At 33.9% G+C, this 15,812-nt stretch overlaps 1 protein-coding gene across 1 annotated transcript; it reads left to right on the forward strand.

Moving 5' to 3' along the window:
- Positions 1-775: 775 nt before the first annotated feature.
- LOC116201817 lies at positions 776-3,249 on the forward strand. The gene is made up of 3 exons (XM_031533236.1): positions 776-991; positions 1,076-1,284; positions 2,565-3,249. The coding sequence occupies exons 1-3, from the start codon at positions 899-901 to the stop codon at positions 2,863-2,865; spliced, it is 603 nt and encodes a 200-aa protein (XP_031389096.1). The 5' UTR covers positions 776-898; the 3' UTR covers positions 2,866-3,249.
- Positions 3,250-15,812: the final 12,563 nt, after the last annotated feature.

Below are 15,812 nucleotides of genomic sequence, written 5' to 3' on the forward strand. Positions count from 1 at the left end.
AAAATTGATTATAAAAATGGTTAGGAAAAAATCAATGAAAAATTATTATTAAATTGAGAAAAATATAAAATAATAATGAAACTTGCGTTAAATAAAGTAAAATTTTTTATCCGAAAGCCAAATAAAGCATAAAGCGTTTTCCGCTGCGTGACGGTCTCTTTCTCAAATTGAAAGATGTAATACCCCGTTTGGTTTGCAATCAAGTTTTTAAAATTTTAATTCTAATTTTAACTCTACTCATTACATAACAAAAATCAACAACACGATTATTACTTTTTTCTTTTTCTTCAATTTTTTTAACGATTCAATTCAATTTTTTATACTAAATTCTCTCAACTATCAATTACTTTTTTCATAATTCAACAACATAATCATTATTTTCTCTTAATTATTTATTAATTTTTCACACTTTTTCTCATAATTTAACAGCATAATCATTACAACTTAATTAAAATCAAAACTCAACTTTACTTAATTCTAAAACCAAACACATCTGTTTTATTTAGTTTTAAAGTTGAGTAGAATTAAATTTTGATTTTAATTGATTTATAATGATTGTGTTGTTGAATTGTGAAAAAAATAATAAATAATTTGAAGAATTTAATATTAAAAATTGAATTAAATGATTAATTTTTTTAAAAAAGTAATAATTATATTATTAAATTTAAAATAAAATAAATTAAATGGAATAGAGTTAAAAAAAATTTTGAAACCGGACGGGCTATTATATCCTCCATTAAAGCAATGCAGCCAACAGCTCAATAGAGGTTTGAGGCTATTCCCTAAAAGCATTTTCCCACTGACACTGCAAACTAATCATCACTCTGCTCTCTCCCTCCCTCCCTCCCTCCCTCTCTCTCTCTCTCTTACGCTCTCGCTGTCTGAGCCGAAACCCCCGATGGCGGTCTCCGTCGCCGTACTCTCCACCATCATTGGCCTCCACCTCATCGCCTTTGTCTTCGCTGTCGGCGCCGAACACCGCCGCAGCACGGTACGGTCTCCTCCTCCTCCTCCTCCTCGTCGCTCCCCTCTCCTCCCTCCCTGACATTCTCGACTGTTCTCGCTGTTTTTGCAGGCCACGGTGAAGCCGGACGAGTACGACGAGTACACCTACTGCGTCTACACCACAGACGCGTCGACGGTGTACGGGCTCTCGGCGTTCGGACTCTTGCTCCTTAGCCAGACGGTGCTCAACGGAGTCACTAAGTGCCTCTGCTTCGGCAGGGGCCTAGTGACGGGGTCCTCCGTCACGGCTTGGGCTGTCTTCTTCTTCATATTCTCCTGGTAAGCTTGATTTAGCATGGCTTTGCGAGATGGACGCCGCTGTTTATCTCACTCGATACGGGAGCTTGTATTGTGCAATTTTATGCCATGAGCGGCTTAATTGTTACCATCACACTGTGCAATGAACTCTGACCAAGTTGAATCTACGGAATCCGAGCCCGTAGCCCAAGCACTGTTTGTGTTAATCATCCACTTAACTTGTAACGTTGTGTGTTGCGGGATTGAACTCTATCGCAGTATTGCCAGCCTAATTTAGATGTGATTTGAAATTGGCCTTGCTATGTAATGCATCAATTGAGCATATAAAAGCTCTGTCGTCATCAAAGGTTGTAGTCTCAAAGTTTCTGAACGGGAGGAACCCGATGGTGCTTAACAATAGGATTTCACTCTTCAATTACTAGTTCATCTCTCTGTCTGGCTCTATGTACCACCTCACTTATCGTCTTAGGTCATATCTGTCCTCCTTTCTTTGTCGATCATCGCCTTATGTCCGAAAACTCAGAAAAGTAATGTCTAGAGGGAAGGAGATACAGAGGGTCTAGAATTGCTTAGCATTGATACATTAATAGGTGCTGGCTAAATTCAGCTGAAGATTGTCATCTGTTCCTCGTTCTATTTTTTAAGATGAAACACTCCATTTACTCATAAAGCAACATGTTGATCAGCCTTTTCATCCTCTGTTGGCACCGTTGTCTCAAAATTTAACCGATTTGATATCGCTTTACTGGTATAACTCGTGATAGTTAATGATTTCCATCAAGTATAACTTGTGAACGGAGAGTAGCCTCCCTATATTTCCCTCCCTATCACTGTGATGGATATCTGCAAAATGAGGAACTGCCCTTCCACTCCGACTACTCTCCGAATTTAATTCCATCCCCACGTTTACAATTGTTGGTAAATGTTTAACATCCAAATTTAGCTGTTAGTCACTTGAGCTTCAGAGCGTCCCATGTGAAAGGAGCTTTAATTGCTTATGTGGTTTTTGAAATAAAAACCACCAACCTCCCTGACCTTTGGAGGAGTATCGAAGTGTACCTCCAGATAGTGAGTGAAATCTTCCCAGAAATGCTGTGGCAATTCCTCTTTCGTGGCTATTCTGGGTGTCATCTGTTTCTAAAGATTGTCAAGCTAATTTCGTCTGTGTGGGGAAGAAGTGCGTAAATTCATTGTTCGAGATTTGCTTTTTTTGCACAATTAATCTGATTTTTTACATGGCAGTAAAACATGCTGGTTTTCTTCTGTTTTGCTAACTGAACATGTTATTGAAAATCTATCAGGGTAAGCTTCTTGGGAGCAGAGGCTTGCTTACTGGCCGGGTCAGCAAGAAATGCCTACCACACCAAGTACCGAGGCTTCTTTGGAGGAGACCATCTGTCTTGTGCCACTCTCCGCAAAGGTGTGTTTGCTGCAGCAGCTGCTATGACTTTACTGTCTCTTGTGGGTTCAGTGTTCTTCTACTGGTTGCACTCCAAGGCAGATACTGGTGGGTGGCAGAAGCACCGTGAAGAAGGTGTCGGGATGGCAGCTTCTGATTTTGCTTCTCAACAGCATCAGCAGACTGAATCCGGGAAAGCCTGATTGAGGTTAAGTGTTACTACATGTTTGAGGACTTTTTATGTAGGTCATGTCGAGGAAGAAATATGAGTGGGTGGTTGTTTTGTTAGAGTGTATATATGTTGGAATGGTATCTTAAGTATATCTAGACATATATGCATACATAATTGGATTAGGCTTCTGCTTTTGCAGTAATATGGGGGATATGTTGATCTCTAATATTCCACTCTGGACACATAATCTGTGTCAAGGTTGACTTTTCCGGTTTGTGGTTCTCTAGCTTGAATTCTACTATATTACCCTCTATAGTTAGTACAATGGGGACACTTGCAAGGTTGAATATCCTTGCATTCGTCGGATCTTGCCTGGAGACCTGCTCTATCTATGTATCTGCATGTGTTTTTTCGATGCACTGGCCCTGTAAGTTGGAATCCTTGGCAATCCTTCATCACGGATGCGGTCGTGCCCCTGAAACTAGAAGCATAGTTTTTTCAACTGACTTTCCTAGAACATGAATATTTCCCAACACATTAAAGAAATAATCGGAAAAGAAAAAAGAAAAAAAAAAAGGAAAAGGTTGAAAAGGTATCTTATTTTCTGCAGTGTGTTTGCAGTTTATTTTCTTATATTTTTTCTCAGTGAAATTATGATGTATTTTTAGTCTCTTAGTTAAGACGAATTTTGGCAAAGATGTTGGCTTGCCATCTGTTCCATTGGGTGTTCTAATTTTCCAACATGTATGCATATATACGCACACTCTATATAAAGATAGAGGCTGTCTATATAAATACCAACATGTGAAGTGACAATTGCATGTATCTCATGATTTTAATATTTCGATGTGGAATCAACATGCATACATATATATATATATATACATACATATATACATGTACATAGACACTACAGAAAAGAATGAGGGCGCCCCTTGCCATGTTGGCGCGGTAAAGGTTTATGGATTTAGTGCAAATTTTTATATTCTAGAGCAACTAATCTTAACTTTATAAAAAAAAAATCTCAACTTTTGTTTTTTTTTTGTTTTGGATCGATTAAAGAAAATCTCAAGTTACCACCTACAAGTTGTTGTTTACTAACGTTATCTAATTATCTGTCAAGTTATCCCAAGATAATTCTTCACATCTTGTCTCCTTATTATCTAATTTCTAGACGAAGTATTTGATTATTAGTTTTCTTGTTAGCATATATATATATATATATATATAAATTTATCTACTTTCACGAAATTCTTTCGATCGTGCCCCTCAGCTCATCAGTCATCTCTTCGAGTCTCTCCATTAATATAAACTTAAATTTTTTTTCAAATTTTCATGATATGTTTACAATTTTATTATATATTCCTAAAGAGACTTATAAATTTTTTAGAGATACTAATTAATGTAATTACTCCCAATATTTTTTATTTATTTCTAATATTTTGTTTTATAATATTATAATATTTACAATATCAACAAATTTCCATGCAATGCGCGGGTTATATGATTAATCAATCAATTATAATATATAAAATCCGACTAGCGAAGATATGGTTGCGCCATGTAAGCTAAATCACATACCTTTAGCTCCAAATTGATTACCTTTTCATTTCCGATGTTAGTATATTTCATTTGTGTTATATTCAACGTATTTCATATATTTGTTTATATTCTCTGTGTGTAATAATATATAGTAAAAAATATTTAGAAGAGTTAAAATTTTCCTTTATAATCGAAAAGATTCCTCGAGATTTGTGATATGTCTAAATTGAATGTGTTAAATATCCTATAACTAGGAGACATGAAGATTCATTTTATACATCATCTTTCTATTAATCATTATAGTTTTCCCCAATCTCTACGTGATATCACCCGCTCTTTATATGTACAAATTTATTATATGTTATTTCATTTTCATATAATATTATATGTATTTATTTACTATCGTCATGATTTCATGTCCTTTGACTCTCATGCACTATATGTTTATTATGTCCCTTTGATATAATATATAGTTTCACTGTCACTGTGGTATCAATATTCAATCGTATATTGCCATATGCGATTAATTATCTATTTTTTGTGACACAAAAATTGACAGAGAATTATCGCGCAATCCGCGAATATTAACTAGTTATACTATAATTTCAATATCGTCCATCTCTTTATTAGGGAGAGTAGGGTGGTTTTCCCCACTCGCAAAACTACCTTTCTCTTCCTTTTTTTCTCTTTTTTTTTACAATTTTTAAATTAAATTTTATTTAATTTGAATATACCACTTGACATTCGGAAATCTAATGAGTCTAACTCTATGTTTGAGCAATGTCAAATCACTCAAGGGTAAAACTCTTCAAATCGTAATTTTTTCCAATCATAAGATTCACATTTATGAACTTACTAAATCAAAACGGGCACCAAATTATCTAAGATAAACCATATTGAAGTTTTATTTCAATTTATCACCAGTCAAGTTATTTCTTCTTATTTTGAAGCTTCAAATGTTCTTATTTTTCGGTAAAATACAAGATTACACCAACTTATTGACTGAGACTAACTTTTATTTGGGTGTAAAATTAGCTGGCCAATTATTGACTAAGACTAATTCATATTTGGATGTAAAATTTGTCTGTATAAAATTAGCGGGCCACTTAAGATCTATTATATTGTGATTATGATTTTCTATTTTGAAATATTAAAAAATCAAATTAAGATTAGCTTGGAGAAATATTGACTTTTATATCATATGAAAATTAATTAATACAAGATTTGAATAATTTATTATTAATAGTTGGTTCATAATTTTTACACATAATCAATTTTATCATTAATTTCATTTATATTATATATTGATTATTAGGGGTGTGTACGGATACCGGGTATATCCGAAACCAGTCGGAATCTACCCGTTAGAGTAGGATCCGAGTAACTCGTATTGAAAATATAGTAGGGTTCGGGTATTAAAATAAGGAACTGGTGAAAACCGATTCCAGTTTCGGTTCCGGTACCCAAATCTGGATCCGGTACCCAAAAATCGATAATAATTTCCCCTAGTTATATTGAGATATATTTCTTCCTTTTACTTAACCCTCTTATCCTCTCCGTCTCTCTCTCTCTCTCTGGAAGCCTCGGATTCCTTATCATCGATAGCTTTGGTTCGACGACCTCGGTGTATCATCACTGAGGTCTGATCGTATTACGAATGTTTAGTTTTGTGGATGGATTGATAATATATATTGTTCTTTGTTGTAAATATATTGAGAATCAATCTAAATCTATATTGACATTATGTTTTGTGTTATTACTGATTACGAATGAGATATTTTCGATTTTATTTAACAAGACAAAAAAATTTATAGGTTCCAACAGGGTACCCAGAACTTGTGATACAATACAGGTTCTAGGTGGATTCTGGTTTCAAGACTCAACCGGGTAGAGTATGTTTCCAAAATCTTGAAACTTATTCCTTACAGGGTAGGGTCCGGGTATCATGAAAAAATAGGATACCTGAATCCGAACACCCCTATTGATTATTATACAAACTACTATGATAAACTAAAAAAAATTGAAGGAAAATTATTCTGACCCCTGCATCGTGTGGGTGCCCGCCCTAGTAATATTAAACATGCTTGTGTGGCTTTTACTAGGCAGATGACTCGCTAAGCTATTGCTATTTTTTTTTTAACTTTTCGGGGTTGAGCAAGTTTATTTTCATTATCATTATCCAACTTCATTTTTCCCCAAGAAAAAAAGGCGCATTTATCACCACGGAAAAGAACATCTGCAGCCTATTAAAACAATGCATTTTAATTTTTTTTGCATTTTAAAACAATGCAATATTTCAATATTCTTCATAACAATAAATAAAAACAGCACAAATATTGCACTGATATCGAGACTCAAAGCTTCGATTAGAGAAGCAACATTTATCACTATGGAAAATTAGCATTTCTTTGCAATTTTAAAACTAGGGCTGTTATTAGTTGGACTAAATAGAAATTCCATTATGGATCAATTACATAGGTAATGCATATTATGTTTGTTTTCAGCTATAATCAAAATCCTAGAGGCTGGTTTAGGATATGTAATAGATTATGAATGGGCATGCTCCATTATGTAATGGGAATAACCATGTGCGAAATAGTACTGGAATTACTTATCTACCTTTATTTATTAAATTCTCAAATTGTGCCCTCCCTCATCCCATCCTCGCCCTCCACTGTCGTCGCCTGCCAAATTCTACCTCTAACTATGTAGAATGTCATTTCTGGCCTAATCGAGGCCGTGAAGCTAGATCCAGATTAGATTTGACCCAATTTTGCCTCGATGATCGAGATCTCGGCCTAAATTTCTCGGAGATCCACAACCTATGAATACAAAACACGTTACTTACATGACTAGTTTAAAAATTAAAGCACAAATATAAGTACACAGTACACACATCTTCCGCTTCTATTTTCTCTCATTTATCTCTATTCCTATCTCCCTTAACATCACTTTTTTTTTTCTTTTTCAACACTATATAACTCATGAAAAAGGTAGAAATTTTAGCTATACGATTACTAACTGTTATATTGGTAATTAATTATTTTATAAATATATGCATTTTTTTTGTGTTAATAGTTCATCTGTGTGCATATCTTGTTAAAAATTCTCGGAGTGCGTGCTATACCTCGCTTAGCGCGACATGACCTCTATTTATTATAAAGAGAAAAGGAAGAATTTGGTCTACCTTTTCCTTTTCGAAATTGCCCATTATTCTATATTATTAAAGAAATAATGAAAAACATTAAAATAAAAATTCAATATAAATTAGTAAAAATGTGTACATATCTAGCTACTTCTATCGCATTTCCTTTTTTCGTTTTTCCCTTTCACATCTCTCTTCATTCTTTCTAACTCTTCTTTTCAATTATAAGGAAAAATCCATTAGCCTAAAAATCTAATAGAATTTGTAATAGATAATAAAAGAGTATAAGTAGTCATAAAACGATAATCGAATTTGAAATTTCTTGATTATTAAGGAATGGTGTGTGCCATTATACTACATTATATTTCTCTTTTTCCTAGCTCCTTGATGTTACTTTTTCTTTTTTTAATTTTATAATAATTACATTATAAAAGCTTTTATGATTTTCTGGTTTTGATTTCCATCAGGGCATATTTATCTTAACTAAAACTTTTAAGTGTAAAATCGCACTAGCAATACCCTTGCCTTTTATTTTGAGAATGAGATGTAGTTTAAGGATACGAATAACGACAATTTTTATGTTTGCTAAAACGCAATATAGGACAATAGTCGCTGATGTTCTTAAAATTACTGTAAGTTTTACTTATTTTGAAATATAATGCGTAAAACTCGCTCTAATATGAAATCAAGAAGTTCTGGATTTGGTTTTTTGCCAATGTTCATATACAGACTTTTGGTGCTCCTTCACTTATGCATGTTTCTTTGGGAAAAAAACATTTTTTGTCCTATAAATTTAGCATTCGGTCAATTTTGATCCTCTAAGTTTTAAAAATATCAAATTAGTCCTATACATTTGTTTCGTAAGGCAATTTTGGTCCATTTTGTGACTTATAGGATGAAAAATGTCTTTCTTTTTCAAAATTTATAGGACCACAATTTAATTGAAAGTCAACTTATAGGACCAAAAATATATTTTTCAAAACTTATTGGATAAATTATCTTATAGAATAAATATATAGGACTGATTCGGTAGTTCTAAATTTTATAGGATCAAAATTGACTGGATGTCAACCTTATATGACAAAAACTATCTTTTTTCTCCTTTTTTCTTTTTCCCTTCTTTTAGTTATAAGAAAAAGCTCGTACATTTAGTATCAGAAAAAGAAATATAAATTAAGGGTACATGCAGTCTCACCGACAATACTCGAATTTAAAACCTCTTATTCGCAAGCAAGAGCATGTGACATTACACTATACCCTCTTGCTCTCTCTCTCTCTTCCCTTCCTTTATCAAGCTCATGGATTTCAGTCATACTCAAGAAAACCAAAAATAAATAAATAAATAAATAAAAGAAAAAATCCACCAAAAAAAGAAAAAAAGGAAAAAAAAAAAAGAACTGCGCCACTTATGAAGCACAACATACGACACACATGTAGTAGTACTGAACATTGATCCCAACACTTGGACCAAATAAACAAATTCCAGTACCATGCAGCTACTACATACTACGAAACCGATCAGGAGATCAGGTCCACAAATTTAGTCGGCTAGCACCATAGAAGATTTCGTCCTGGGTCTAATTAAGTTTGAGTAGAACGGCTTAAATTAAGGATACACTCGTGTAGCTAATGGATAAAACGAACATAAAAAGTCTCGATTAGGCTGATACGGATTCGGGACCCCAAAAGAATCCCACTTTTGGACCCGGTCTAAAGTACTATGAGCAATTGAGTATCAACTGAGGGATGAAACCGTACGTAGAATAAAATGTAGCAGACAGGGTTCGTGCCGTAGGAGAGGACTAGCAAGTGGGGAAAGGAGAGCCACAGATGGTGGCCACCTTCTTGGCATTGGGGGAGTTGATAAGCCTCTGCAAGTTGGGGTCCTTGAGGTACTGGCAGAGGCAGGGCCTCTGCTCCTTAAGCTTGGAGCAACATGTGGGTGAGGGAGGGACGCCCGACGAGGTTATGGCGGTTGCACATGAGCTCAGCTCTAGGGCATTGCAGGTGGTCATGGCTGCTGCCACTGACGTTATCTCCCCTTTGCCTAAGAGCAGAATCAGCAAAACCCACAATATGAACTTCGACATTTTCCCTTCTTAAATTGTCTGGCTTAAGGTTAACTTGAGTGAGGGAACTTGAGTGAGTGTGAGAAAGGGAGATTTGATGGGCATTTTGGTGGGTGCAGCTCTTCCCTTATTTATATGGAATTATTTCCTAGAAGAGGAGAAAGTCTTATATGTTTCGGGTATACCATATGATAGTGTCACAAGCCAATAGGGTTCTCCAATTCCTCTTTATATTTAGTAATATCACAAAAAAAGAAAATTACTATTGCCATTTTTTTTGTCTGGTGATATAGTGTCATGTGACGTAATACCATGTCAATTAGGAGGTACAAGTCGTGGAAATGTTAATTAAGGTCATAAGAGATCCATTCATGGCACCCAATAAAACTGGTTTCCTTAATTATTTTCCTTTTTTCAAAGATATCAGGAATGTCCTTAACCTAATCGATGATACTAATCTCATTTGGGTATCAACGTGACTGTGACAACAAGATATTTTTAATGAGTTTCAAATCCCTAAAATATCATAACTAGGTGAAGTCCGTAAACTGACAGTTTATTTAATTTTTTTAGTGTGTATTCATGGTATTTGGAAACCCAACAATTCCGACCAACTTAGTTCGAGTCGACTCGGTCCACGAAGGGGTAAAACTCTTACAATAAAAGAGTTTTTTTATTGACAATACTTGAACCCAATATTCCTACTTAAGAAGAACAACTGCCGAATCACTTCAACCAACTTTTGTTTGGTAAAAGCTTATTTATTTTCGTGCGACATTATGATGTTCTTTTATTGTATTGCAGCGGGACATCAAACGTCCGCAGACGCAGCTATTCATTCTTTAAACGTGGATGGTTTCCTAGACAACATGACTGACAATTTACTCGTTCTAAAATCAATGGAAGTTTGAAAAGTATATTATGGTGTTGAAGACTGTTAGGTTCAACTGGAGTCTTTCATATGATAGGTTTGGTTTCACCTGTTGCAAAAGTCCATCCTGTAATCCTGAACGAAAGAATATCTCTCATCAATCACAACTTCCTACTTGTGTTGGATGAACGACATTCACATTAAGCTTAGTCAACTCACTCCTAAATGATCGGATCAGATTCTTTTTTCTTTTCTTTTTTTGCAATGTAAGAGAGGTCTGTGAGGCTAATAAAGGCAAAAGGAAAATTAAATAAAGGGATACGAAATGTCTTATTGGTAATGTCACAAGAAAAATCATGCTGATAAGATCAAATCCTAAAATCTTTCGGTTTCAGATAAGGATCGCACCCTCTTTTTCTAATTGGGTTTTTCTAATTGTGTTGAATTTGGCTAACTACTATCCTTTAATAGCATTGGCATATTCTATGATACAATTAACAAAAGGCTGGGGCCAAAGACACATCCCATATGGGGTAAGTGGACAAAATTACTCTTGAAAAGTGGATGATACTTTATAGAGAAATAAATGGTAACTTTGTCCATTTACCATCAAAGGGTGACCCTAGTCATATGTGGTGTGTATTTAGCCCTACCCTTAACAAAAATGACTGTATATACAATCAAGTAATAAATTATGGAGTCTAATCTACTTTTTTTTTTCTTTTTCCATTTGTATAATTTAATTTAAAATTGGTGTCATTTATTTTTTTATCAGTAATTTAATAGAAACTCAAGTATTTACTTAGAGTGTATATAATTTATGCAAAATATACATAATTTACTTGCTATTGAAATATTTTAAAACAATATAGAATAATTTATTTTAATTTAGGGTAAATTACAAAAAAAATCCAAGTTTTGTAAAATATCTCAATTTTGTCCTAAATTTTGTTTTGTAACAAAAAAAACCATAAGTTTTCTAAAATGTCTCAAAAATGACCTCCGTTATAACTTCCGTCAATTTTTGCTGCTGATGGTGGGTCCCTTTAACAGTTCACGTAGGTCACACGTAGGCTAGTGGGTCCCTTTAACAGTCCACGTAGGTCACACGTAGGCAAAAATTGACGGAAGTTATAACGGAGGTCATTTTTGAGACATTTTAGAAAACTTATGATTTTTTTTGTTACAAAACAAAATTTAGGACAAAACTGAGACATTTTACAAAATTTGGGTTTTTTTTTGTAATTTGCCCTTTAATTTATGATAAGGTGATTGTATGTATAAGAGGTTCTTGATATATAGCATCCAATTTTTCATACTTGAATCATATTATATTTCCAAGATAAAGAGAGGGCACATTAGGTTGAGATCTCATTCAAATGTTTACTTTACTTCCACTTTTATATTTAACTAGCAAGTAACCAAATCTATTGAAGTTAAAGTGCAAGGAAATTGGGATTGCCCCTTTGAATGTATAGTTAAAGTGCATGGTGCGGTTTATCATGAGAAAGTTTAGGATGCTTGTGGGGCTCAAAGTACTATCATTGTCCCACTTCCTTGTATCATTCTTTCCCTAATTTTCAAATTCTAATTAGTGGCAAGTCATATGTGGCTATTATTACGAAGTAGCTGCAGGTTAATCATTTCTTCAAAACAATGTGTCCCACGTATAAATAACTCGATGATCTGATTGATTGAAAAGCCATGTGTTCATATACGTGGAGGGAAGATCCTGTCATGATTCCATAAAAAAAAATAAAAAGATTCTATTATGATTGTACCATGAATTTTAATTATTTTTGACATCTAAAATGACTCTTTTTATACCACAAAGATATTTTCAACTTATTAATGTTAGTCCGCGCTTGGAGGATCCTCAAAGAATTAAATTGGGTTTTTATGTTGTTTAGATTTGCAGATTTTTAACCGAATGCCCAAATTGATTTGAAATCGAACAAATTCGAATATACCCCTAATTAATGGGAAATTTGGATGGTGGGAGCTAAACCTAGTAATTTTCAAATGAACCTTTTGCGGCTATGCCCCTCTAAAAATACTAGGATGGAATGCCCTGCCGTGCAAAGTCTAATCGTTTAAATTTGTTTCTTATTTAATCAGTATAATCATTATATGCATTGGTTTATATTATGTATAACTGCAAGAACAGTTTAAACTAACTGTTCATTGGAATCATGAACTGTATACGACCACTTTAGTGATAAAAGTAATCGTTTAAAACGATCATTCTTAATTTATTGATGCAGAATATTTTTTATTAACTTCTTAAAAAGTATATTAATCAATATATGTTATATATGAAAAATAACTAATATTTTTTATGCTTATCCCAATAAGTTTACTTTTAATAGCTTTTACCAGAAAGTTATTTCTCAATTACATCAAAAGTATGGTCATTCTCCATTTTATCTTTGACAGTCTTCACTTAATCTTATTTTGTTGATACACGTGCGGAAGATTTTAAAAATTCTCATAAGCTCAAAAATAATTAAGTATGTAGTGTTATCATTTTATTTACCAGGCGAAGGCTTGGTAAATAGTTATTTTATGTTAAATACAAGTAATAATTACTTAACATATTGTTGTTTTACCAATTAGTATTGGTACATTATGAATATTGATTGGTCACCAATTCGATTGATCATGAAATATATATGAGCTTGGGAGAGGATTCTAGGTTAAGTTTTGGATAGGATAGCCTAAGTTAAGTTTAGTTTGAGTTGGAAAACCGACTAATTCCTGTGAGTGATAGGAATATACCCGAATGTTTTAGGTAGCCAATTAGGGTTGATAATTAATCGGTTTTTTCTTATTAATTGCCTAGGAATAGAGTAGTTAATTTGATACGGGGAATAAATTTCTACAGCGCTCGGAAAAGGGGTAGAAAGATAGTAGAATCCCAGGTTAGTAATTCATGAATTTGATAGAATAGAGAGAGAATGATCGATTTTATATAAGGTATTAGGGGAAATTGAAAGTCCTATGTTCATCACCATTGACTTTAGTTGTATTTACTTTATCGCTCTAATTTAGTTTTTAAATTTAGTTTAATCCTCTCTTTCGAAACCTGATCGTCTAGATAAAAAGCTAGTTGTGATAGTTTTGGTACTTAGCGAGGTCTAGATAAGTCTATGTGGAACGATACTTGTACTTTCATATATTACTTGACGCGATATATGCAATTGCGTGAATTGATGATTTTTATCGCAACACTAGGGAAGGCACCTGCAACAAGTCATAGTGCATGCTAGTTGTGAGTAACGAAACAAATGTCCCCTTAGTGAAAGTATAGAAAGTCTCAGTCATTTTAACATCCAAAGAAAAATATGCATAATAAATATATTTGCAGAAACCACGGTATCATTATGCATGCTAGTTGTGGGTAACGAAAGACTGTCAAAGAAATTACTCACCAGGAAAAAAAAAAAAGAGAGAGAGAGAGAAACTGTCAGAGAATTTACCGTTTGAAATGTACCAGCACCGGAAAGTGAGAACAGAGTCCACAGAGGTTATCTTCAGAGAGAGAGAAAGAAAGAACGCAGCAAATAGAAGAAGAATTGGAGAGAAGGAAGCTGATATTCTCATTAAACGAAGAACAGATACAAGATGATCATACCTACTGATGGTTTGATGATCGACAGCATGATCCCATCTGTTATCAATACCCCCCTTATCCCTCACTATTTCATCGTAACCAGAAGGGCTCTAGGCCCCATGTAATAACTGGAAAATAATAAAAGGAGGACAATATTTTGGTGTATGCTAAATGTTCCCAGCAACTACCTGTTTATTACAGCTGAGGCCCTGTTTCTTTTGTTCTATAAAACCTTCTCAACTTAAAATGATAACAAACTGAAGCATACAACATGATAACATCTCTTATAGCACCCTTGATAGTAAGGAACGTATTTGATGGTGAATAGAATATATATGAAAAATTAAAGTGGTGAAGAATACACGGGACTTAGTGAACGGATAAAGGTCACTCTATCGAATCCAACGGGATGACCAATATTTCTTGTTATTATTATATATTTGTTTATCTATTTATTGTGCCAAGAATTGTAGCCTCAGGAATACTAGAAACTGTCGGTCGATAGGGCTTCGGCCCCCAATTTCACCCAAAAAAAAAAACTGCCAGCCAAACTTCATCTGATGTTCAACTCAGAAATAAAAAGTCCTCCTAGAAGTATATCTTTCGATATTTGGAGTAAATAACTAATACAGTCCTCAAGAGATAGATACGCGGTACATCAATTAGATTCTCAGTTATTTTTATATTAACATCGCCCCCTTTAAGTCCTTTTGTCAGACTCCCATTAAAAAAATGGACAAAAACGATAAAAATCACTTTCAAATATTTCTTCTTTCAGTTTTTTTATTATTTAAGGATATGTTTAAAGAAAAAAAAATTATAACAAAAGAGAGAAAAACAAAAAAACTTTTGCGATTCTTGGAATGAGAAGTGGGTCGTAGGGGGAGGATCCACGGTGGAGCAACCCCATCGGCCACCGCACCCACAAGCTACCTCGCAAGGAGCTTCTGGTGGCTGGTGGGGGTGCCTACATCGCCGATATGTTCATTTTTGTATGGGCATTTAGTTTAATTATTCTATTCAGCTGGCGTGGTTATTGGCAAGAACTATTTGAATCCATCATATAGGCGCATAATAAATTAAAAGTTGCTACTGCTGCTCCTAGAGCCTTGAACATCTAATTCTAATGAATATATTACGTAAATTCTGAAAACATTTTGCCCTTAATTTTTTTTGCCCCAGAAGCCAAATTCCTTGAAGAGTCATCCTTCAATCTTTTCTTCCCCTAGACAATAGGACAATAATATCCTGGACGTAATTGCCACTAGCAAAAGGTTTCTCTGCACCAACAGTATCCTACGTGAGTAAATTCATAAGCATATGAACACATACTCGATCGCTTCTACTTTAAATAATAAACTATTTGGATGATGGAAAATCATAAATTCAGCTATTATATGGCTATTCTAAATGTTATAAATTGATAAAAATAAATAATTACCTATTAATTAAAAAGTATAAGAAAATACAAAATACTTTTATATTTTGGTAAACACGGGCCTTTCCTTTCATTGTACCCATGGACTCTTTTGTAATAATAATAATTAAAAAAAAACACGGGGCCGAGGCCCCAATACAAGATACTATTTTCTATTAAAAATGAAATTCATCACCTGATACAATCAAATAGAAATCCTAATCTTTTATAAAGGGCACTAATAATAAATGTGTCATGAAATAAGAGCTGAAACAGTCCTCAATATTCACACCTATATAGATTTTCATATTCAATCTTTTC

The sequence above is a fragment of the Punica granatum genome, chromosome 3, assembly GCF_007655135.1.
Source record: "Punica granatum isolate Tunisia-2019 chromosome 3, ASM765513v2, whole genome shotgun sequence".
In the NCBI taxonomy this organism is placed as follows: domain Eukaryota; kingdom Viridiplantae; phylum Streptophyta; class Magnoliopsida; order Myrtales; family Lythraceae; genus Punica; species Punica granatum.